Source organism: Rhodnius prolixus, unplaced genomic scaffold (genome assembly GCF_049639745.1).
Source record: "Rhodnius prolixus isolate KJV_2025 unplaced genomic scaffold, Rpr scaffold_8, whole genome shotgun sequence".
In the NCBI taxonomy this organism is placed as follows: domain Eukaryota; kingdom Metazoa; phylum Arthropoda; class Insecta; order Hemiptera; family Reduviidae; genus Rhodnius; species Rhodnius prolixus.
Window position 1 is genome coordinate 18,222,708 of NW_027411593.1, and position 26,618 is coordinate 18,249,325.

General features: G+C 35.4%; 1 protein-coding gene across 1 annotated transcript in view; it reads left to right on the forward strand.

Moving 5' to 3' along the window:
* LOC141450988 (uncharacterized) overlaps nt 1-26,618 on the forward strand; it is a 269,247-nt gene that overhangs the window by 45,608 nt on the left and 197,021 nt on the right. Inside the window, exon 2 of the mRNA XM_074121958.1 lies at nt 14,124-14,180. Coding sequence (XP_073978059.1) covers nt 14,141-14,180 — 40 coding nt within the window. The 5' untranslated portion in view covers nt 14,124-14,140. The remainder of the gene's footprint in view (nt 1-14,123; nt 14,181-26,618) is intronic.

Genomic DNA, 26,618 nt, shown 5'->3' on the forward strand with positions numbered 1-26,618 from the left:
TGCCTTACATAAAGGGGGCTAACTCCTCTCCCATTCGATGTACAGCGTCGGGACCCCCAAAAGGCACATCTACATAAAATATTGAATCGAATGACACCTCATTAATGAAAATCGGTTCACGCGTTTAGGCGCTACGTTGTTTACAAAAAAGGTAACAACAAGAACAACAACAAGAACAACAAGAAGAAGAAGAAGAACAAGAACAAGAACATTTTTTGAAAAAGCGGTTTTTGCTCATTTTCGGCAACTTTTTTCTCGAAACCTATTAGATCTGGGTGGTTGCAAAAAAATTACAGTTATGAAGGAGGGTTTGGAGTAAGATTTAAAGAAAATTTGGGAATTTTATCTTTTATAGAAAAAGAGAAAAAAATTGTCAAAGTTAGGTGTTTTTCAACGTTACGCTTTTTCGTGCAGTTTTTGATGGTCAACCCTTATACAACTGTCCTACCGGACAGTTTTAATTAAAACTGTCCGGTAGGACAGTTGTATAAGGGTTGATCGTCAAAAACTGCATGAAAAAGCGTAACGTTGAAAAACACCCAACTTTGACAATTTTTTTCTCTTTTTCTATAAAAGATAAAATTCCCAAATTTTCTTTAAAATATAGGGCAAACCCTCCTTTATAGCTGTAATTTTGTTGCAACAACATAGATTAAATAGATTTCGAGAAATATGTTGCTGAAAATTGGTGTAAACGGCATTTTTAGAAAATGTTCTTGTTGTTGTTGTTCTTCTACTTCTTGTTGTTGTTACCTTTTTTGTAAACAACGTAGCGCCTAAACGCGGGAACCGATTTTCAAGAATAAGGTATCATTCGATTCAGAATTTTACGTAGATATGCCTTTTGCGGGTCACGACGCTGTACATCGAATGGGAGTAGAGTTAGCCCCATGTATGTGAGGCCCCCTCCAAAATAATTATTACACTCTGTAAATCTTAGCCCGATTGTGATGAAATTTGGCAGGATGAAAGGGCTAGGGCTACCCTACGTACCATTAAAGCGACGTTCTGCTCTTAAACTTATTAAGGGGAAAGTTTTGCAATCATTTAAAATTATCGTTTCGTGAACCTATTTTCTTCAATGAGGTGTTGTTTGCTCAAAAATTTGATGTAGATTTGCATTTTTATAGGTTTCGACGCTGTGGTGTACCTTTTGGCGTTTAATCAACCCTTATACTTAACTTTTAAAACTGTAAGTTTTTGTTAAAGGGGATATTTATTTGTTTTAATGAAAAAATTAAGTATACTTTTCGTTGCTATAATATGTGTTAAATGTTTTTTAAAAGGTATTATTTCGCTAGATGATTGTAACTAATGGTTTTGATTTTGTATTTTACTAATTTTTTTTCAAGGTGTTTTTACTAATGGAGTAAAAGCAGATAGCCAGTATTAAGTCTACATTAGAGAATCTACAAACGCAAATTATTCGCTCCTCTAACAAAATATTCTATGGTAATGCCATCAGTACATCTATTTCTTGGTAAGGTTCTTTAAAATTCCTTCTTCTTCTTCTTCTTTCTTGGCATTACAGTCCAAGGAAGACCTTAGCCTTCTCAATTTTCCGATTGAGGTTTTTAGACGTATTAAGGTTTTGCAGGGTAGGGTTGTCGGCCCTACGCCAAAGCCCCAGAAACAATGGAGGGCCTTGGATTTAAAGGGTGTGTAGTGTTCCTAGAGAGCTTGCTTACGTGAATGTAGAGTAAATGTTTTGTAGATCCTATTGTACAGTGAAAGTGCATGGAACACTAGGAACTCGTTGGAATGCAACGCCCCCAGGAAGCTGCATGTAACAGCGACCCCCCTGCAGGAATAAATGGTTCTTTAGTTAATAATTATGTATTTTTAGTAACAAAATGAAAATATGGAAGAAGTATTATACTCAGTATAAAATTGCTGGCTGCCTAAGAAGGCCGAATCGAAATTTCAACAAAGATTTTTTCTGTAACAGCTCGCCAACCCAACTTTCAAGAAAATATAGCGCAAAACGCAATTGACCTTACGCTTATAAATTAAATGATTTTTAATTTCCAACTGTACTAAACTTAATTAGTTTCAAAAGTGTTGAAATAATAATTAGAAAGTTGGTCATCTGTAAAATGGGTTCATTTCCTTCCAACCTCGCTCTTCTCTTTTATCATTATGTGAACGAAATAAAAAGTGAAGATAATTAGAAAACTAAAGAGGGGTTAAAGAAAAAAAATGGTGAACGTCCAAAAAGACTGGCAGTCTTACCAACATTACCCCTTTTAATAACACGAAGCCCTTCTTTATTCAATTAAGTCGCAATTATACCGGCTCCTGAGTTCCCTCAATTTTTCCCTCCAATTCATTCAACCATTTGTAAAAAAAATAGGGAACACTATATACATATATATATAATTATTACGTACACGGGAGTTGTCACTATCACTGAAGAATAATAATGAGTCCCTCAAACTTCCGTCAGGACTTAACAAGGAGGTGAGACTTTAGCTCGTGTTTGCAGGAACATCTACATAGCCGATTTCGAACAGTTCTACCGCAGCGACTAAAAATGTGCCATGGACAGTAGTGGCAGGCCAACGGAGGTTTCGTTTAGCAGAAACTGAGAGATTCGTCATTTCTATCCAGGAAAGGGACAGTTTCTACAAGCAACTAGCAACAGGGCACGTGTAGGAAACAAAACAACAAAAAAAACTTGAATTTCCTTGAGGTTCCTTGAGGCTGAATTCCCAAACAATTTTTTTTTTTTAATTTATTTCGTTATTTACAATCTGTAAGATATAATATACGATAAGTAAATAGAGAGAATGAAGGATAAATGGATGCGTGAAAGGCAGGAGGAAAGAAACTGCCCAGCGGTAGCACTCTCTACAGGATATGATTTTTAGGCCTTCAGACTGCGAGGAAGTCGCGGGGCCACTGGCGATTCAGTCGGCGAGGAGGATTATCAGGAATGTCAGAGGAGGCGAGAGCAGCAAGATTGAGATTTCTAGACGTATTAAGGTTTTGCAGGGTAGGGTTGTCGGCCCTACGCCAAAGCCCCGGAAACAATGGAGGGCCTTGGATTTAAAGGGTGTGTAGTGTTCCTAGAGAGCTTGCTTACGTGAATGTAGAGTAAATGTTTTGTAGATCCTATTGTACAGTGAAAGTGCATGGAACACTAGGAACCCGTTAGATTGCAAGGAAGCTGCATGTAACAGCGACCACCCCTGCAAGAATAAATGGTTCTTTAGTTAATAATTATGTCTAGGCTAGGAGCAACTAGAGAGAGCAGAATGGAATTTTTGAAATTTAGTTTTGGCGAGTTGGTGTACGAAGGGGATGTTGAGGTCGTTGTGAAGAGTGAGGTTAGTGACGTAGAAAGGAGAGTCAGCTATCTGTCGAAGTAGTTTTGATTTAAATGTTTTGTACAGTCCGTATGTTTGTAGGTTTTGCAGAACCCGACAGCTCTAGTCCGTAAGTCCACATAGGTTTTTGAGGATAGTACTGTATATTAAGCGTTTCAGATCAATGGGTAATTTGGAGCGTCGTCCCAAGTAGTCTGTAAAGCAGTTTCGCACGTTTTGTCATTGCTTGTCTTTTAAGTCTAGTGTGTGGGTTCCACGTGAGTCTTTTGTCTATGTAGAGCCCAAGGTAGCGCACTAGATCTGTACAAGGAAGAGGATTGCTGTTGAAGAGGTCAGGCGGACAGGAGCCCCGCCGGAGAGTAAACGTGGCAAGCTGTGGGTTCATTTTAATCCGCCACTTCTTTGCCCAGGATTCTATTTCATGTAAGTGTGCCTGTATCTTGTATGAAGCTGATGAAGGATGTGTACTTGTAGCTAGTATGGCTGTATCGTCTGCATATATACAGAGTAGTGTAGAGGGTTGTACAGGTATGTCTGATGTGTATACTGTGTAGGGAACGGGGCCAAGTATACTCCCCTGCGGCACTTCAACCCAAACAATTATTCTCTTTAAGCAAAACACCTCATGCAGTTCAAATTAGGTATATTTTTGTGCGCTTAACTTTTAACTTTTACCCTTAAAAAATGCATTTGATTTTAAGAGCAAAAGTTACACTTAAATTTTAAGAAAAAAGTCAAAAAATAATACTGCGAAGTGCAGCAAGAAAAAGTAATGTGAGTGATACTAGATTTGATTTTATCAGCAATTTATTTTATAAATTTCATTTCAATTTCTTTCGTTGCATTTACTGATTAATTTTAATTTATTTAATGTTTGCTCTTGAAGAGAAAATAGGGATAAAGTTTTCTCTTGTTATTTTTATTTAAAAAAAAAAAAAAAAGGAAAAACAAACTTTCCCACATGTTTGTAAAAGCTGCAACTTGTTTGGATAAAACTTCTTTTTGTTTGTTTGGTTTCCAAGGGCTAACAATGGAATCCAGTATACACACATTATTTTAGAGTATCAAAAGTTAGAAACGATTTCTTCCCAGATTGTAATTAGAGATTAGTTAAGTTTTTTTCAAATATTCTCTCTCACTTAGTATTTTGGTAAGAGAGAGTAAATATATCATTTCAAACTTCTTATATTGAATCGTACGAACAAAAAGATATTTTAGAAATTGATCAATAAAATCGCAGAAAGGTCTAACATTATATATTTTTTCTTTTTTCTAATCTTGAAATCACATGAGAATATAAGTGTGCAAACATCGGGTTATAAAACACATAAAAAATATATTTTTTGTATGTTTTTGTTTACCCTAAAATGGCCACCAGCCAATTATTTTTTTAAGAAGCTTTTTCTTTTATTTTGTTTTGATTTTTGGTTTGCATTCGCATCTACTTCCAATTAGTTGCCGCAAGGTTTATGTTTTTCTCTGAGCACATTCTTTATAAATCTCCTTAACAAAAACTTACAGTTTAAAATGTTAAGTATAAGGGTTGATTAAACGCCAAAATGCACACAAATCAGCAGGTAACCAACATTTCATTCATACTTCATTGATATTATTTAAGTAATTTTACTGTATTAACTTTTTATTAAATTTTTTAGAATTTATTAGATGTCACAGACCCTTATGCTGGCCATTTCATTCATTATAAGTTTTTTGATATAATAATAAAAGGTGAGTAATATCAACATAATTAGATATAAAAATTTAAGTAATTTTACTGCATTAACGTTTCCTTCACATTTTTAGAATTTATTAGATGTCACAGATTATGAATGAACTGGCCAGCATAAGGGTCTGTGACATCTAATAAATTCTAAAAAAATTAATAAAAAGTTAATGCAGTAAAATTACTTAAATAATATCAATGAAGTATGAATGAAATGTTGGTTACCTGCTGATTTGTGTGCATTTTGGCGTTTAATCAACCCTTATACTTAACATTTTAAAATGTAAGTTTTTGTTAAGGAGATTTTTGTACCTTTTGGATAGATTTTTCTTTTTGTCTATTATTTGGGTAGGGCAAACTCCCCTCCTTATGAAGCATAGCGTCGAGACTTTTAAAGTACAAGTCTGAACAAAATTTCGATTCGAATGACACTTCATTCATGAAAATCGGTTCACGTCTCGATAATTTGAAACGATTGCTATACTTCCTCTTAACAAGTGTAAGAGCAGAATGTCGTTTTAATGTTACGTAGGGAAGCCATAACCCTATGATCCTACCAAATTTTATCAAAATCGGGCCAAGATTTACAGAGAAATTAGAAATAATAATTTTGGAGGGGCCTTACATAAAGGGGGCTAACTCCTCTCCCATTCGATGTACAGCGTCGAGACCCCCAAAAGGCACATCTACATAAAATTCCGAATCGAATGACACCTCATTCATGAAAATCGGTTCACGCGTTTAGGCGCTACGCAGTTTACAAAAAAGGTAACAACAACAACAACAACAACAACCATTTTTGAAAATGCCGTTTTTGCTCATTTTCAGCAACTTTTTTCTCGAAATCTATTATATACGATAATTTTAAATGATTGCAAAACTTTCCCCTTAATAAGTTTAAGAGCAGAACGTCGCTTTAATGGTACGTAGGGTAGCCCTAGCCCTTTCATCCTGCCAAATTTCATCACAATCGGGCTAAGATTTACAGAGTGTAATAATTATTTTGGAGGGGGCCTCACATACATGGGGCTAACTCTACTCCCATTCGATGTACAGCGTCGTGACCCGCAAAAGGCATATCTACGTAAAATTCTGAATCGAATGATACCTTATTCTTGAAAATCGGTTCCCGCGTTTAGGCGCTACGTTGTTTACAAAAAAGGTAACAACAACAAGAAGAAGAAGAACAACAACAAGAACATTTTCTAAAAATGCCGTTTACACCAATTTTCAGCAACATATTTCTCGAAATCTATTTAATCTATGTTGTTGCAAAAAAATTACAGATGTAAAGGAGGATTTGCCCTACATTTTAAAGAAAATTTGGGAATTTTATCTTTTATAGAAAAAGAGAAAAAAATTGTCAAAGTTGGGAGTTTTTCAACGTTACGCTTTTTCGTGCAGTTTTTGATGATCAACCCTTATACAACTGTCCTACCGGACAGTTTTAATATTTTCTTAAGCTAATAATTATTTCCAAGTTTGATTTTGGAGACTTTTCATTCATCTATCAGTTCTTTTTACTCCTTGGTCCGATTATCCTAATCCACATACTTCAACTGCTGTTTCCACTAAATCTTTCAAAGGATGCCCAACAATCTGCAATATCATCTCTTCTCCATCTAAAATCTTCTATTTCAAATTTAAACTCAATATAGCTCGCTGATAAACTCTCGTAACATGTTCTATTTTAAATTTAAAGATTACCTACATTAATTCCTGCCATATATAGATTATTACACAATGTACATGGTAACAATTATTGTAAATATATTATAACCTTTAAACGATCAAGTTCAGCCGAAACATCATCGTACTGTATTAATTATTAACTATAAAATAGCTATCAGATCTTTCAGTTACATCTTTAATCATAAAACAGTTTTCTAATTAAGTCCGAATAAATAAATTACGTTCACATCAACGACAACTCATAAAAGAAAAGCTTCAGGGATTGTCACTGCAAAACGATCACAAAAACAGATCCAACTTAGTGATACCATTAAGTTCTGTCATAAAAATCATTTGATTGTTCACACTATAGAGACACTATAGTCCTAAAAAGAAAATTATACTTTCTACAAATACTGAATATAATTAATTATAAAACTATAGTATTTAAATTAAAGAAATCTTTCAACTAATTAAATGGCAATTTTGCACAATCATAATACCTAGTAGCTTTTAAAATTGAGGTGTGGAATTTTGGAGAATCTCTAATCAATAAACATGGTCTGTTTGAGAGATTGCTTTGTGCAAACTAAAGGTAAAGAAGATAACAAGATTAAGAAATTCTTTTCATTTGATCTTTCTCAAAGAAATTTGAATTTTTTGAAGGGCTCTTCTGGTTGGAGATGACACTTTTAAATACAAGAACTACATTTAATTGATCCCTCTACGGGGGAAATGAACTAGCTACTTCTTCAGAAGCTTTAGCGTCCAACAATGCGAATAACATTGCATAATAAATGCAAAGTCAGTGGGATAATATTGATGAAAAACTTAAAGAATTTAAACCACGTGTGCGAAATGCTAAAGTCGAGAACTACCCGCGGCATGAATCAGTAATTTTAACGAGGCTAAGGATTGGGCATACACGTGTGACACATGGGTACCTCCTTATTGCCGAAAGAAGGCCGAGGTGCCCACGATGCCGAGAAAGGCTGACAGTGTCGCACGTGTTGGAAGGGTGTCAGGCACTGCGTAGCCAAAGAGAAAGAGCAGGCCTGCCACATGACCAGCGCGCAATTCTCCAAGAGGGTTCTCCTTATGTAAGGAGGCTATTTGATTTCTTAAAAAATATAAATTATTATGATAAAATTTAGGTATAGATTAGGTTAGTTTGTAGTTTAGTTCTTTTAAAGGGGAAAGGAATATCGAGTACTTTCCCCTTGTGTGAATGAGTAGTATATTGTTTTTAATAGCGTGAGTGTATTTATTGGCGTGAAAGTATTTATTTGCGAGATTGCTATTGATGTAAATGTATTTATAGGCGTGAATGTATTTATTAGCGTGAACATATTTATTAGCATGAATGATTTTATCAGTGTACGTGTATTTATTGCGAGAATGTTGGTATGACTGTTAGATTTAGGGTTTTAATCCGGGGTTGAAAGAAATTTATAAAAGTATTTCAACCCCCCCTTAGGTTTAAATTCATTTAGGTTTGGGTCACTTTAAGAGTGTGCAGGAACATTTGTTAAAAGTACTGCACACTCGAGTTAGATTCTACGAAATAGCCTCCTTAGGATAGACTATATACATGAACTAGATTAAGTCGTTGTTACATATCTCCTTAACAAAAACTTACAGTTTAAAAAGTTAAGTATAAGGGTTGATTAAACGCCAAAAGGTACACAAATCAGCAAGTACCCAACATTTCATTCAAGCTTAGTTGATATAATTTAAGCAAAATTACTTAAATTATATCAACTAAGCTTGAATGAAATGTTGGGTACTTGCTGATTTGTGTACCTTTTGGCGTTTAATCAACCCTTATACTTAACTTTTTAAACTGTAAGTTTTTGTTAAGGAGATTTTTGTACCTTTTGGATAGATTTTCATTTTTGTCTATTTTGCTAAGTTACATATCTGCTTTCCTGTTTTTTTTTAAATTTGGAATAAGCAATTCTATCATTATAACCTGATAAGGTGTTAAGTAGGAACCGTAACTACCACTGGAGAGATCTTTTTAAAGAATGATTATAGTTGCGGTCCCCAAACCATCCTCAATAACAATTTTTTTGAGAAAGCCTTTTTATATAAAATAGGAAGGTATTTGTACGTAAAAAGCAAATTTAAACTGCGATTTCAGACCTTCCTTTTAAGAGGAGTAAGAAAAATAAACGGGCGATTACAGTACTTCTCCCTAAAAGGCAAAGATTTTGAATCGAACAACAATTCATTCTATCATTATAACCTGATAAGGTGTTAAGTAGGAACCGTAACTACCACTGGAGAGATCTTTTTAAAGAATGATTATAGTTGCGGTCCCCAAACCATCCTCAATGACAATTTTTTTGAGAAAGCCTTTTTATATAAAATAGGAAGGTATTTGTACGTAAAAAGCAAATTTAAACTGCGATTTCAGACCTTCCTTTTAAGAGGAGTAAGAAAAATAAACGGGCGATTACAGTACTTCTCCCTAAAAGGCAAAGATTTTGAATCGAACAACAATTCATTAATGTAAATAGGTTCACCCATTGATAATTTTAACGATTGCAGTACTTCCTCTTAGTAGGTGTAAGAGCATGATGGCACTTCACAGTCATGTAGAGGAGCTTTAATCACTTCTTCGTGCTAAATTTTATCGAAATCGGACAAAGCGTTATAGAAATATTGGTAATAATAGTTTTAGAAACGGCCTTACTTGGGTGGGGCAAACTCCCCTCCATATGAGGCATAGCGACGAGACTTTTAAAGTGCAAATCTGTACAAAATTTCGATTCGAATGACACTTCATTCATGAAAATCAGTTCACGTGTCGATAATTTGAAACGATTGCTATACTTCCCCTTAACTAGTGTAAGAGCAGATCGTCGCTTTAATGTTACATAGGGGAGCCCTAACCCCATCATCCTACCAAATTTTATCAAAATGGCTAAGATTTACAGAGTAATTAGTAATAATAATTTTGAAGGGGGCCTTACATAAAGGGGGCTAACTCCTCTCCCATTCGGTGTACAGCGTCGAGACCCCCAAAAGGCACATCTACATAAAATTCCGAATCGAATGACACCTCATTCATGAAAATCGGTTCGCGCGTTTAGGCGCTACGCAGTTTACAAAAAAGGTAACAACAACAAGAAGAAGAAGAAGAAGAAGAAGAAGAACAACAACAACAATTTCTGAAAAAGCCGTTTTTGCTCATTTTCAACAACTTTTTTCTCGAAACCTATTAGATCTGGGTTGTTGCAAAAAAATTACAGTCATAAAGGAGGGTTTGCCCTTTATTTTAAAGAAAATTTGGGAATTTTATCTTTAGTAGAAAAAGAGAAAAAAATTGTCAAAGTTGGGTGTTTTTTAACGTTACGCTTTTTCGTGCACTTTTTGACGATCAACCCTTATACAACTGTCCTACCGGACAGTTTTAATGTCATATACTACTATATAAGTCTTACACACATGTTTATAATTGTTAAAGCAAAACCCAAAGTACTTTTAATTGCATGAATTTTAGAAAATGTCAACTTGTGAACATAAGGGATGGTACCATCGGCGAAACCGCATTCCCCCTCGTCGGCTAGACCGATGATGTAAGAGGGGAGCGCGGTCTGCTTCCGTTTGCCTAGGCTCCACCCTGCCTTGCTGAGCAAGATATGTGTGTGGCAGCCTGATAGGACAATAGGGTACCTTCCCAGCTCTAGTGGCCTTTGAATAAGAAAAGAAAATGTGTAGCAGTCGCTAATGGCCACAGACGTCGATGCGCCAGGAAAAAATTGTTCCTCTGATATCCTAAATACTCATAGTACACTGCTGGAACAATTATTGTGAGGTAGCTATTTGGATTTAGTCTACAGGTAAACTACTAGCTCATCAGCATACATTCCACTTATGCAGCTCACAATTAACCCAAAACACATCAACAAACCGTCACATAGAGATAGCCCATTAAGGCTATGGACAGCGAAGGGCTTTGTCCATGCCCAGTACTCAATAATAACTGTTTAGTGGGTTCTTTTATAATCTCAAATCATTATTTGAAATGAATTGACTGTACTTTGTCGTAGGAATTATTTTGATATGTTTTTCTTAATGTTATTTACTATTCAGTAGTAAAACAGCTTTATGTGATTAAAAATAATGCATGAAATAAGAGGAGAGAGAAGTAATTAAGGAAAGAAGGGAACCTTTTTAACCTTTTTTCTCTTTATCCGTTCATTTTAAAGAACTGAAAGCATTTTTTTTTGAAATAAAGAAAAACACTCGAATAAAACGACAACTGGAAAATTATCGCCTGCTCTTACTTATCTTAACTGCGCGAACTTTTCATCACAACCCTTCTGAAATTTATTTTCCCAAATGGAAACAGCTTTCCTTGCTCTATGATTAAAAAGAAATAATGATACAATTCAAAAAGACTTAAATTCAAATTTGTATTTAATGTAAAATGTCATTAAGGCCAGGAAATGTGTCGGAATTAGTTAAGATTCCATTCTGCTTCAAAGAATAGATTTACATCATAATGTGTGTGGCTATCTGCAGTTCTATCTTAATAATTTAAATGAATGAATTATTTGTTAGCATAATATTTCTAAGGTTAGATTTAGTAATAACAATTCAAGTAAATATTTCCGAAAAGTACTGCCTAATATGCAGAACAAAATATTTTCAACATAAATATCATGAGTTCTGCTAATTTTGTAGAAATTTTGACAATACAAATGACTGTTTTGTTTTCATGGCAATTTTATGAGTGCACAAAGTTTACAAATGTCTAAAGAAAAGAAGAGTTGATAATCAACTCAAAATTACCGAAGGAAAATTATTGCATCAAATGGTATTCCAATCTTTTATTGGAATTTTACCACTGCATCGGTTGTTGCAACAAGCAAATATGGTACCTGATAAAAATAATAAAAGAAAAGAAAATGAGTGGAGAAGGCACCCAGTGGTGTCATTCCAGTAACGTGCTCTTGCTGTATGTACTGCTCTCACGATAAGAGTAGATCACGAGGCCATCTTCTCTTCAATCTCCTTGGAGGATTACCTAGTAATGTGGAGCAAGATAGGTGTTCTATGAGAGGGTTAGGATGAGCTGCTGAAGAGGAATGAAATTTGAGAAAACAAGTGTTAGCAAGATCTGTAATGAAAGGGATTTTGAGGTCTTTGTGGATAGTGAGGTTAGGATACATAGAACGGAACGTTAAGAAGTTTTATACATTTAATCAAATTTCTGATACAAGTTTCAGACATTATTGATATTCTCCATGACCTGCTCTTCGACTTGTAGAGAGCTGCAAACGTTGTAACAGAAAAATTGAAGTTTATTAGCTTTCCTAAAGATGAACAACAGTAAAGATCTCTTTTAAACATTGGTTCTAAATCTTTTTTTGAACTGCGGAACTCATTTAACTTGATACTTTTCTTGCGGAACATTAACTACAAAAATGTAAAGTACTGAGTATTGTAGTATTTTTTTTTACAAATGACTCAACAAAGAAATATTCTGTAAATATAGAATAAGTAGGTAATATAAGTAGGTGTGGATGTTAATATATAGACAGAACTTAAATGAGTTGCTATCGAACATTACAAAACTAATTAGGATCATAATTAAAACTCTTTCAATCACTGATCAATTTTGCCATTAAGTGATTTGAGTTAACTATGTTAGTGGAGTAGACTCGCCGTATGCAAATTCTGAACTAAATCTTTATAAAGTTCAACTTTTCAAAAGTTTAGTTAATTATCGGAAATCGGTAATTATAAAGAAATAATGAGATTATTATTTTACTTTTCAGTACAAACTTCTTTAAAAAATTATCACTAAATTTATCAGCAGTCTACAGTTTATTTACTGAGATCGTACATTTTGTTAACGGTATCCCACGAACTTCTTTCACAAATTCCTAATCAATTCGCTCCATCCTTTTGGGATCCCAGATTTCTTCTAATTCATGGCTCTCAAAAACCTTACAATTCGGGTCCTTTTTGGTTCATCTTCTTCTTAAATTGTCTTTACTCCCTATTAATACTCTTAAAGGCAATTTTCCCAGCGCCATTCACCTTGGTGTTTCAACCAGATCAATCTTCTTTTATCCCAACAGCCTAAAGAAGGTTCTTTTCCTCTTTCATCAATTGCATGTCTGGACACCCTTTTCAAGGCTGCTTAGAATGGAACTTAGCTTAGCATTCATGAAATCCGACTGGCTAATGTGGCTTGTAAAGTATAAAGAACTTGCATATAACTTTCCCTTTTTTCTAAAAGATAAAATTAGTTTTCCAAATCGGGAAATTTTCTGAAACAAATTAGTTAATGAATTAAAGTCCTTTAAAAGCATGGACCAACCTTTCCGTTTTAATAAAACAAAATCCAGAATCCTTACAAGTTTCAAAGAACATTTTGTGCTCAAAGATATTGATTGACTTACTTCAATCAGCTAGATGTATAATACGAGTACACTTTACAACAGATATATTTAGGATTAACCATAATATATCCTATTTTTATTAGATTAATTGCAATATTGGTTTTGGAAACCTGAATATATTCATTCAGTTTGTACGCTTCAGCAAGTATCAAAGTTTCACACAAGAAATGCGCACTCTTTATAACTGTAAAGCACTTAAAAGTTCAGAGTACCACTATCCCAATTATCATACATATCCCATTGGTTAAAGGTTCATTTTCAGAAGTTCATGTAACTGCAGCTCAAAATAAAAACATTTATCTTATTATAATACCATCAGCAAATTTCGTGCAGTTTAGGAACCTGGGAAAGAGATTCTAAGGGCCGTCATTTACTCTGTAAGCTGCGATGGGAATCTAACGCTCTAACAACGAAACCACTTTTTCTTTACCTTTAAGGCGGCGGCATAATGATGCATTGCATCCTTCAGGATCTATTGCGCCTCCTTTACTGGTGCTAGGCGAAAACCTTACTTATAACCTCTTACATCTAAGATAACTAAAAAATTTCAGAATCTAATATGGGTTGTTCTCAGTTGACTAAATCTTCTTGACTGAAATCGTTAGCTTATAAAAACTGGTAACTATTCAGGCTCCACAGAAAGTATGGGAAGCCCACTTTACCAATTCCACGACCCTTAAACACTAACTAGATGTTATAATGATGGTTTCTTCAGATCAAAGCGAGCTAAGCTCTCTCTGGGGAAGCGCTTTGATGGCATAAACGTATTTATTCCACGCATGCTGAAACGTATTTTATATGTTTTTGTTTATACATATATATAATATAAAGAAAAACCAAAAACTATGCATTTTCCAGCATTATGCTTCTTTTTAAGACGTTTACTAAGAGAAAGCGAAAAATTATAGGCAGATGAAATCAAATTTTAATGAGATAATTATTACCGTTTTTCCAACTAATGGTTGTTATTATTTCCAGGTGCATGAGCGCAAAAGATGGGTAAATCTGACAAGAGAACAGGATCACAGAGAGAAGGTAGACATTAATTATTTTAAGCGTAATGCTTTTACACAAATTTAATTTTAAAATTTCACTTTCCAGTTGCTTTGCTAATGATTACTGCTATGATAGTCCTCAGCTTCAGTCCTTAATTAAGACAATTGTTACTTCAAAGAGAATATATTTAATAATACTGAACTTTGCTATCTATCTTTTAGTATTTTCAAGAAAATTTGGGAGAAGTTGGTGTTACAGCGGTAAGGGTAGGTACTTCATGTGTAAGTTCGCATCAAAATTTTTTCAGTCTGACTTTATTTAGCTAACAATATGATAAACATCTTTCAGATCAGTGCGTTAAAGATAAGATTTTCAGAATAAAAATGTTTACAGTTAACAGTAAAACTTACTAGTACATTACACTGATGGAAATAGGTGTTTGTATATCATTTATCTGTTTGCGGTTTAGTTGAAGTATGTTAAAGGAGAATGATAAAGTTGTATGTTTGTCTGTTTCGGAAGTATTTCGAGAGTGAATATTGTGAACGGACAAAGAAAGTGCTGTAGACATTACACTCTGGTGTCAAGCACCAAGACAAGACAATCCAAACTCGGCTGTACAAATAACCATGGCCATACGTACGTGCACTGTGTTACAAACTGCCAAGCATGCATTACAATCCTATCTTGGCGAGTCTTTTTTTTTTTATTCTCGTGCATTACTGTTTGGCTTTCTTTAAGCAATGGATCGAACATATTTTTGGTTTTTACTTCCTCAGCTATTTGAAGGAGAAAAGGGTTTTTAAAGCAAGATTTGGACATATCTCAGAAATGTTTCCATTTCTTTAGAATAGAGCACCACGGCTTTTTCTTATTACAATAAGAAGCGAGGCGTATTTATTTTATTTGGTCATGCTGGACCAAGCTGATTCTGCGTATATAATACAGTAAGCAGTTTTCTGAGATGCCTCAGAATTGCGTAAATTAATAAATGCATTTTTTTTCTTCCCCAGTCCGGAAAAATGGAAATCTATTTTCAGAAAACTTGCTCAAGAAATTAGCCCATATTTACTTCTTAAGAAGATATTAACAAGAATTATCGAAACTAGATCATATAATGTATTAAAAAAATTAAATAAAAATTAGCTTTAAAAGCACATAAAGGAAATTAACAAAGCGGTTTAGTTATTTCATCGTAGAAAGCGGACATTGTTAATAAGAATTAAACCCCCAAACGAAACTCAAACGAACTGACCTCAATCTGAGGTATAAAATGTTGAAAAGACTACTCGACAAACGTTCTAAACTGACCCTGACGACCAAACGAACACTATATACCGCACTACTTGCCCCAATATGGACGTACAGAATACAGCTCTATGGAAGCGCCAAAAAATCGAACATCAACCGACTTCAGACCTTACAATCTAAAATTCTAAGAACAATAGTTAACGCTCCCTTCTACATCTTCAATCACACAATACTCTCTGATCTCAATATTCCTCTCGTTTCTGGAATAGACCAATCTCGATACACACAAGTTCCACTCAAATCTACACGGTCATTACAACCCTCTGATCCACAAAATGGTCTAACACAACACTTTTTTCAAATCCACTTCGCAGACTAAAGCGGTGGTAGCCAAGCGACCAACTCAACACAACGCCGATCTCCTAGGATGGTTGCTGTGTAAGCTTGCCAACCTGGCGAACTAACGGCTCCATCACTAGATGGTCGTCGTTCACTCCACTCACGCCCATGGCGCACATGCATGTGCTCGTGTATGTTTGTACACACACACATATATATATATACGTGCATGTGTATTTGCGCCATCCCTTATCTCTCATATCTTTTGCTTATTGTACTAGATACAGTTGCAAAATAAATAAATTAATTTAAAAAAAAAATTATAATTCAAACATTCCACATGTAAATTTAATGTTGAATACTGGGCGAAAAACTGGATGGAATTGAACTAAAGAAAAACTAGCAAGAGAAAAAGTTGTGAGTAAATTTCTCAGCAGATATTTTTGGGCGAAAAAAGCAAACCCAAACTTGATTCACACAATAAATAGTGGAAAAACAGGTGTTGTTAGAAGTAAAAACTTATTTCTACTTGCTCATTTTATGAATAACTGCTTTTGAAAGAAAGTTTCTACGTTCTGGTATTTAGTATTGTACTTGGGTTTTTATGAGCTATGTGATTGGTAGTGAACTAGAAAAGGATTTAGTGAAGTTAAAGTAGGGTGACTTAGCTCAACATGTATTACTAAATACTGTTGAAAATGGCAGGCAACTTGCCTAGGTTCCATAAAATTGATGAAACCTAAACGTTCCTTTCTATATAATTAAATTTAAATTGAGAGTTTAATCAATATCACATTTTTTATTTTTTATGCTTGTTTAATGAAATTATTTGATAAATTACATTAATTGACACTATTTACATCTCTTAACTTTTGCAAGAAGAAACATTGTAATCGAACAGAATTTCGAGTTCAAGATTTTATAGGTGTTTTGGGGCTCGCGGTCCACTCAGATTATACAGGGTATTCATTTTAAGACGGCTCAAATGCATTTCATGCTTAAATGGTTGTTCTGAGCGAAAAATGGCCAAGGCCGTAAAGCTAGTATTTTTCTTAATATCGGGAAAAAAGTAGGTTTCCAGGTGATTTTTCTAAGAAAAATCAAATGTTAAGAGCTTTAGATGTTCTCAAGCAAACAAAAAATGGCTAAACATTAATTTTACATCTGTTACAAACAAGAAGGTTTAATGATTATTTGGTAATTTTGGGAGAGTTGCATTTAATTACCAAAAAAATTGGAAACCTCCTGCCACATATTTAAGTGATCAATATCTTTCATGTAATGGATCAATCTTATTCCTTAATTTATCAAATAATGCACTTTTGCAGCATGAACTGTGTCTTGAAAGGTACCTGCTCAGACTCGCAAGCCAGGTTAGCCAGGAGGTTATCAACTGCTCTCTGTATCTGAGGAGGCACCTTTGAAGGCACAGTACATGCTGCACAAGTTGAGTAAAGTGAATTATTTGATAAATTAAGGAATAAGTTTGATCCTTTACATGAAAGATATTGATCACATAAATATGTGGCAGGAGGTTTCCAATTTTTTTGGTAATTAAACGCAACTCTCCCAAAATTACCAAATAATTATTAAACCTTCTTGTTTGTAACAGATGTAAAATTAATGTTTAGCCATTTTTTGTTTGCTTGAGAACATCTAAAGCTCTTAACATTTGATTTTTCTTAGAAAAACCACTCGGAAAACGACTTATTTCCCGATATTAAGAAAAATAGTAGCTTTACTGCCTTGGCAATATTTTTAGTAAACAGGGGATGAAAAAATACATAGAAATGACCTATCGCGTGCTTCTTTTTCTCTTTGATAACAAGTTAAAAAAATTGAAATATGATTAAAAATACCAGATTTTGAAATGGCCTAGCACCTTTAATTTTGAAGATATCGAATTGCGGTTTCCGGTTTCTTTCATTACATTTTATACTCTTTAAAACTGTGTATATGAAAATGGGGGTCAACTACAAACCCTCACTTTTGGTCGCGCGTCAGCCGCGTATGCGGGCAGGAATCTAAAATCAAGTCACAAATTCGGAAACTAGAGGTGATGGGCAACAAATTTTTCCTCTACCATTTTTCGCCCAGATTAACCGTTTAAGCATGAAATGCATTTGAGCCGTCTTGAAATGAACACCCTGTATATATATTTTTTAATTTATCCTTTTATTGAAATTTACATCTGTACCTAGAGGGTACAATAAGTAAATGAGATAAGTGTATATAGATAACGTGTCAGACGTGAATGACGGTCATCCAGTGATGGCCGCCATTGGTCACCCCAGTTCGTCAAGGGGCCAATGGCGCCTCAGCCGTCTTCGAGGGTAGCGTAGTTGAAGACAAGTTTGTAGCTAAAGGGTTGGGATGAAATGAGAGTTTTTGATGAAAATTGTTATATCGGATTTTGGCAAGTTCTCGGAGATGAGTGGAACTTGGAGATCTGTATGGATTGTGTGGTTGCTAACATAGAATGGAGCGTCTACTATGCGGCGGAGAATTTTGGATTGTAGGGTTTGCAGTCTATTGATGTTTGATTTTTTAGCTGTTCCGTAAAGTTCGAGTCCGTAAGTTCGTCCATATTGGTGTGAGAAAAGCTGTATAGAGTCGTCGTTTGTTCTGTAGTGAGAGTTTTGAGCGTTTGTCGAGTAGTCTGGCTAGAAGTTTGTATCGTTTGTTTAGTTCGTTACGTTTAAGTCTCGTATGGGGGTTCCAGGTAAATCTCTTGTCTAGGTACATTCCAAGGTACCGCACATGGTCGGCTGGTGGGATAGGTGTATGATGTAAGAAGACAGATGGTGGAGTTTGACGTTTGAGTGAGAAGACTATGTATTTAGACTTAGTTGGGTTAATTTTTATACGCCAGTTTTCTAACCAAGGTTCTATTGAATGAAGGTGGGACTGTAGTGAGCGTACTGCGAGGATAGGGTCAGAGTGTGTGGAGAAAATGGCAGTTACTCGTACATATTTATATTTAAGAAAAGTGATCGCCTATTTTCTTAGACAGGGTTTAAGGGTCCAACTAAGTCTGGAGATATTTCAGTTTTTGTCGTTCTTACTTCTTATTTTAAGTTCAAAAAACGTTGAGTGGATTTCGGGTTGCCGGCATTGGTTCACTGAAAAAAGTAATTTTCAATGTCAAATAGCTAGTTACTATTACAGGGCTGGATGTTATAGTCTGTGGTCGTCCTTCCTTCGTATGTAAGCTCCAAAAAAGTGGAAAAAGTTGGAGTGCTGTTCTATTTTCTCTGAAAAAAGTGAATTTTCGCGGGTGTTTATTCTTGTTTGTGTGTAAACAGTATATTTTAAAAGGAACAAAATCCTCATAGTATAAACCTTAAAATTTGTATTCCTTATTAATACTAATGTCGCTTCTGATTCTATTTTGCTTGCTGAACATTTATTCAACGCTAAAGATGTCTCCAGGTGTAAACTATACTATTTAATGAAGATAGAGAACACAGGTGTACAGCCAGCTGTTTATGATTTAAACGAGTGTGCACTCAGCTGGTAGGAAATGGAGCGGGTAAATGGTTGAGGAATGAGTTTCATGATAGAGAAGCTAGTTGGGAAAGGAAAAGTTGGAAGTATTGTGGAAAATGCTGTTAGTGGGGGGTGGCAAGAGGTTGTGGAAATGGGTGCGGGGGTGGCAGCGGTTTCACACTCTGGAAAATTGATTTCCTCATCAAAGAACTTCTTTTTTTTCTTTTCCTCTCTCACCAACGCAACACCTCTTTCGAAGTAATGGAAATGGCGACCAAAATAAAAAACAGAAAAATCCTTTCCTCGAAATGCTTTTTATATGTAAGCATTTACTCTGGAACAATTACTCTCTTACATATATTCTTTGTAATATTTATTAATTAATATTACGTACATGTTTAAAAACTAACGAAAAATGTATACGTGTATTTATAATTGGATTGAAGCTGAGATTTTGTTTTAAAAAAACCGTGACAATGTCTTGTGACATCTTTAGCTTCCGAAAGAGTGCATTGCCAACTTACGAGGGTCGTTTGAAAAGTCCGTGCAAAGTCAGAGAGATAGCACCACTGGCGCGTATCGAGGTTATGTTTAGTTAGTAGCATCTCTTGGAAGAACACACACCAAGTTTCAGCCAGATCGGTCTATTTCTTTGTGTTTGGCATTCGTTTGAATCGAGGAAGTCGAGTGATTTTCAAAAAATGGACGAAAAAGAATTTCGTGTGTTGATTAAATACTACTTTATGAAAGGCAAAACGCCTCAGGAGACTAAAGAGAAGCTTGATAAACATTATGGTGACTCTGCACCTTCGATTAGAACAGTTTATAAGTGGTTTCAAAATTTTTGGAGTGGCCATATGCGCACAAGTGACGCTGAACGTTCTGGACGCCCTGTTGAGGTTACTACTCCAGAAATCATTGATAAAATCCATGATATGGTGATGGATGACAGAAGAGTGAAGGTGCGTGAGATTGCTAGTGCTGTGGGCATCTCGAATGAACGGGTACATAATATTTTGCATCAACATTTGGTCATGACAAAGCTATCCGCAAGATGGGTGCCGCGATTGCTCACGCTTGACCAAAAACGAAATCGTGTGAAGTGTTGCAAGGACGGTTTGCAGCTGTTCCAGAAGAATCCGCTTGACTTTAAGCGTCGTTTCGTCACTGTGGATGAAACATGGATACTCCTGAGACCAAAGAACAATCTAAACAATGGGTTACCAAGGGGGAATCTGCGCCAAAAAAGGTGAAGACCGTTCCTTCGGCCGGAAAGATTATGGCGACTATTCGCAAGGAATAATCCTCATCGACTATCTGGAAAAGGGTAAAACTATTACAGGTGCATATTATTCATCGTTATTGGACCGTTTGAAAACCGAGCTGCAAGAAAAACGCCCACGATTGGCCCACAAAAAAGTCCTTTTCCATCACGACAACGCACCAGCTCACACCTCAGCAGTTGTGGTCGCAAAATTAATGGTAATAGGGTTCCAACTCGTTTCAAATCCCCCCTATTCTCCAGACTTGGCTCCCTCGGACTACTATTTGTTCCCCAATATGAAAAAATGGCTGGCGGGAAAAAGATTTTATTCAAACGAGGAGGTGATTGCAGAAACGAATGGCTATTTTTCAGACTTGGACAAATCCTATTATTCGGAAGGGATCAACAAACTAGAGCAGCGTTGGACGAAGTGTATAAGCCTAAAAGGAGACTATGTTGAAAAATAAAAAAGGTTTACCCCAAAAGATTAAGTAGTTTTTATTTTTGCACGGACTTTTCAAACGACCTTCGTACTGATAGTGTCATGCAGCTTGAGGCTGTTAGTTGCTCTAAGAGCTTAATGGTGAAAGAGATACAGCTCCACGTCCTGCAGTGTTATTGCAAGGCATGGCATGGCTGAAATTCCTCAATCAATGTGTTGGAACGTCCTTAAAAGTGAGTTCTTTCACGCTGCGTTCGGTTTCTGCTTTTGAGCACTTGATTTATACCGTTCTTAACCACTGGTTATCGAAGTGGACATAGTAACGACAGATAAGAGTTGTGTCGCGCTGTCTATGGGTTGCTGGCCCACTCGGCTTTTCTTGTATTCTCTGCACTCATCCCGCCGCCTTTGAAGACGACAAATCTGTTTCCTGCTGTTGTTTCAAACCTTTTTTTAAAATTTATTTAGTAATTTACAATCTGTATGAATATATCCAATGAGTAAATATGATGAACTGGTGCGGGAAGAGCAGAAGGAGAGAAACTACCCTGCGGTAGCACTCTCTACAGGATAATAATGATATGTAATGAAATAATGATAATGTTCTTTAGCCTGAAAGGAAGTGCAGGGCTATTGGCGATTCAGTCAGCGTGGACGATTGTTAGGGATGTCATAGGAGGCAAGAGACAGTACAAAAGGATTAGAGCAACTAGAGAGAGCAGTATGGAATTTTTGATATTTAGTCTTGGCGAGTTGGTGTACGAAGGGGATGTTGAGGTCGTTGGGAATAGTAAGGTTAGTCACCTCAGAAAGAAGAGTCAGCTATCTGTCGGAGTAGTTTTGATTGAAATGTCTGTACAGTCCGTATGTTTGTAGGTTTGGCTGAACCCCACAGCTCTAGTCCGTAAGTCCACATAGGTTTGAGGATAGTATTGTATATTAAGCGTTTGAGTTCAATGGGTAATTTGGAGCATCGTCCAAGAAGTCAGTAAAGCAGTTTTGCACGTTTCCTCATTGCTTGTCTTTTAAGTCTAGTGTGTGGGTTCAACGTGAGTCTCTTGTCTAAAAAATGAGTTCAAGGTAGCGTACCAGATCTGTACAAGGAAGAGGATTGCTGGTTGAAAAGGACAGGTGGACAGGAGCCCCACCGGAGAGTAAACAATTAGCAATTGGTGATGAACCAACTTTTGCTTCCGTAAGTGTTGACTAGTAAAACAGCAGACTATATTTTCATTATATTCTTGTACCTCCGTTGGTCTCCCTTTAAACTCATGGTACTTTTCCATTTTCTGCTGCTACTCACCTAGTTAATTACTGGGTGGGATGTGTTTTATAAACAAAGCTCGTCTCGCACTCTGTCTTGGGCCTTTAATCCATCTCGTCTTTACCACTTCCATTTATTATTTTTTAAAAGCACTCAGTCGATCTTGGCTTGTCTGTTTATTATCAGAAGTGGAAGAAGATATAGTGCTGTTGTTCTTCTTCTTCAGCAAAGTGCGGCTTTTCTTGACATGCACTCTGCGTTTATTGAATACTTTAGCAGTGTACAGCTACTACGAGGTGCCCAGCCGAGATAGGACGGCTGGTTCAGCACGACACTAGACACAGCCTCCGCCTCCTTGCAGTAAATTGTTTTTCTTTACTTCCACGCGCCACTAGTATTGATTATTCGGCCAGTGAACTTCTTGTAGTCTTCTTGTGTAAATATTAGTTTTTTTCTCTCTCTTTCATGATCTCTCAGCGCTTCCTTTGTCTTTTTTCCCCCCGATCTCCTCCCTTTACCCTTTTATTGTGTTTGCCTTCTTCCCACTTAATCTTGTTAATGTACGTATCTAACATTAGGACACTTGTTGAGATAACTACGTCTGTTTGCTCATTCTCGCCCCCTTGATGTCACTATTTTCATTTTACCTCTTCAACTTGCTCCTTTAACGTTGTATAATTAATATCATACTTTCTTCAGACAAAAAATAATAACAATAATAATAGAAGTCGGCAGTGAAAGAATCACTTGACTTCTTCTTACTGCAAACAACACGATAAAATTGTCTTAAAACCTTTTTGTGGTAAAATAAATAAATAGATGCTGTCTCTTTCTTCTCTCTAAATTCTTCCCTACATGATCTGAGGATGACTTTCTTGGCCCGCCCTTCGGCAAGATGATAGCTCCAGAGCTTAAATTACTCGAACATGGGGTTAACTATGTTCTGAGCCGTAACTACTTGGGCATCTGCTTCTAACCTAGTACTTATTAAGAAGTTGTCCGTTATCTGTAATTTTATTTTAAGTTACATCCTTTTTACATTCTCTGAAAACTTTAAGCAACTTTCTAAATCATATAAGGAGTAAAAAAGCATTGGCAGTGCATTTGATAGAATTATATTGGTTTTAATGAAGCTTCATTTATTGTTTCTTAAAGACGCAACGAGGATAAAAGTTAACAGATGCTTGAGGAAGGAACATCTTAAGAAACATTTTTGGCCTCTTTAGGGAAGGAGGTAGGCATAGAATAAGGAAATATAGCGAACTGAATAGGGAGCTATACAAGTTGGATGGTTAATGAGCAAAGTAATTAAGTGGTATTATATAGAAATCCAAGAGATTGTTGAATAGACACTCAGTAGAGGCTGGTAGGAGAAAAAGATCGAGATTTGAGAAGTCTCGGTTTAAGATTGCCGGAAGGAAGAGTGGGAATGCGGAGACCTGATGCCGTTTGAAAAAAAAAAATGCAAAGAAATCTTCCAACAGAATCATCTACTTTTCCAAATGGATAGAAAAATATTTAACTAAATGCATCACAACAACTTATATTTGTTATTAATGATTTATGATTGACAAATAACCATGAGAACAGTTTTACTAAAGCTTGCCTTAGATGGAACAGTATTTGAATTATTTGATGAAGATATATTAACTAGAAGAAGGTAGATAAAGAGACAAGTTGCTCCTAAATTTAAAAGGAAAATCTGTGAAAGGAAGACACAAATAACGAATAGCTTTTGATAAAACAGCGAATGGTTCAGTAACCAGCCCAAAAACATTTGATTCACGTTCACTAAATTCAAAGTTTCACATGAGAGAAAACTGAATAGCAGACTTATTATTCAACTCAAATTAAACGAGCCATATTTGTCAAATTGTACAGTAAAAGGATGCTGTGTAAAAGGAGTAGAGATTAGAATGACAACCGCTCTTTTAGAATGTTGTCTACATTAAACAAAGGAACATGATTTATTAATTATTTATCAAAGTAGAAATTTCTTGAATGTAAAATATTCATTAATAAGACTAAATTTTTTCATGAAAAGTGAGCCCAATTTGCTAACAAAGAACTCACTAATAAACAGAACAAAGATTATACTTCATAATTATTGAAAATTAGATTTCAAAGTATATATCACGATAAAATGATGTGGAATATATCAAATATATATTCGAATATACGGGGTGTTCATTTTAAGACTGCTCATGCCTAAACGGTTAATCTGAGCAAAAAATGGTAGAGGAAAAATTTGTTGCCCATCACCTCTAGTTTCCGAATTTGTGACTTGATTTTAGATTTTTGCCCGCATACGCGGCTGACGCGCGACCAAAAGTGAGGGTTTGCAGTTGACCCCCATTTTCATATATACAGTTTTAAAGAGTATATAAAGTTATGAAAGAAACCGGAAACCGCTATTCGATATCTTCAAAATTAAAGGTGCTAGGCTATTCCAAAATCTGGTATTTATTAATCATATTTCAATTTTTTAACTTGTTATCAAAGAGAAAGAAGAGCACGCGATAGGTCATTTTTATGTATTTTTTCATCCCCTTTCTTCTGAAAATATTGCCAAGGCAGTAAAGCTAGTATTTTTCTTAATATCGGGAAATAAGTCGTTTTCCGAGTGGTTTTTCTGAGAAAAATCAAAAGTTGAGAGCTTTAGATGTACTCAAGCGTACACAAAATGGCTAAAAATTAATTTTACATCTGTTACAAACAAGAAGGTTTAATGATTATTTGGTAATTTTGGGAGAGTTGCGTTTAATTACCAAAAAAATTGTAAACCTCCTGCCACATATTTAAGTGATCAATATCTTTCATGTAAAGGATCAAACTTATTCCTTAATTTATCAAATAATGCACTTTACTCAACTTGTGCAGCATGTACTGTGCCTTCAAAGGTGCCTCCTCAGATACTGAGAGCAGTTGATAACCTCCTGGCTAACCTGGCTTGCGAGCCAGAGGATATCGAATTGCGGTTTCCGGTTTCTTTCATAACTTTTTATACTCTTTAAAACTGTGTATATGAAAATGGGGGTCAACTGCGAACCCTCACTTTTGGTCGCGCGTCAGCCGCGTATGCGGGCAGAAATCTAAAATCAAGTCACATATTCTGAAATTAGAGGTGACGGGCAACAAATTTTTCCTCTACCACTTTTTTGCTCAGATTAACCGTTTAAGCATGAAATGCATTTGAGCCGTCTTAAAATGTACACCCTGTACTATATAAAACATAATCCAAGGTTAAAGGAACATAACTTGCTCAGCTTACTTTTGTATTTTTATATCTACCCTGTTCTAGTTCTGTCCACTATTGAACTTTTAACTACTAAACAAAATTCTTAACTAAACTTCAACCACTGTATGGTTAACTTCAATATTATATGGGTATGATCCAAAATAACTAAAAAACGATTTATAAATTAACAACACTTCTAATTAACTTATTTTGCCCAATTGTTGGGTCTAACGATGGAACTAAAACCAGATAACAAAATTTGAACGTGATGCAATTATTTTTTGGAGTTATTTTGACTTGCACACGTATACAAACCAACTTGTCAAATACTTGTATAATAACTAAACAAATATTTCACGTAAGAACTCAACAAAAATTTTACAGTAACAGTACACTTGTCCCTTACCTAGTGTGGTAATGAAGTGAAAAATATAAAAAAAATAAGTTCTATTTAGTTCAAATTGTCTTTTCTTCTCAAATTATCAATTCAGGATTTTTTCGCTTCCTTCGAGCTTCTTACCAATGATGAGACAGTGTAGTCTGGAACGAGAGAACACCATCCTACCAATAAACAAATTTCTAAGAACGGTACTTCTTAGTAGTTTTTAATTCTTAATAAGTTATTTCTAGCTTTTAATATTTTGTATCTTTCGTCTTATACTGTTTGCGTTTTGCGTGAAAGAATGATATCATTTTGCATTAGATGAAGGATTTCTTAATAACAGTACCTGAAGTGTAGCTCTAATATTTAACCTGGAAGCCCATTTGGCTTGTTTAAATATTTACTTTAACTGCCTAATAGAAACTTCTTTATTATTTTCATGATCAATAATCATCGTTCTTCTTCGGGTTTAATTGTTGAATGGTATTGTCGTGGATAATGGGAACTATAAACCGACGATAAGAGTTGCCTAAAATGGTCTATTGTTTAAATTTTGAATTTCTTTTACAACTCGAGAAAACAGTAATCAAATTCGCTTTTTTTTTTTTTAATCTATTCTCTCTCTCCTCCTCTACATCGCACACTCCCTCGTGAGCAAGAAAGTCTGATAATGTAGAAAATGCCCTAACCCAGGGGTCGGCAACCCGCGGCTCGCGAGCCGCATGCGGCTCTTTTATCCCAATTGTGTGGCTCTTCAGCCTGCCAAAAATATATTGTATATTTTAATTTTATTGAAACGAATGAAAAT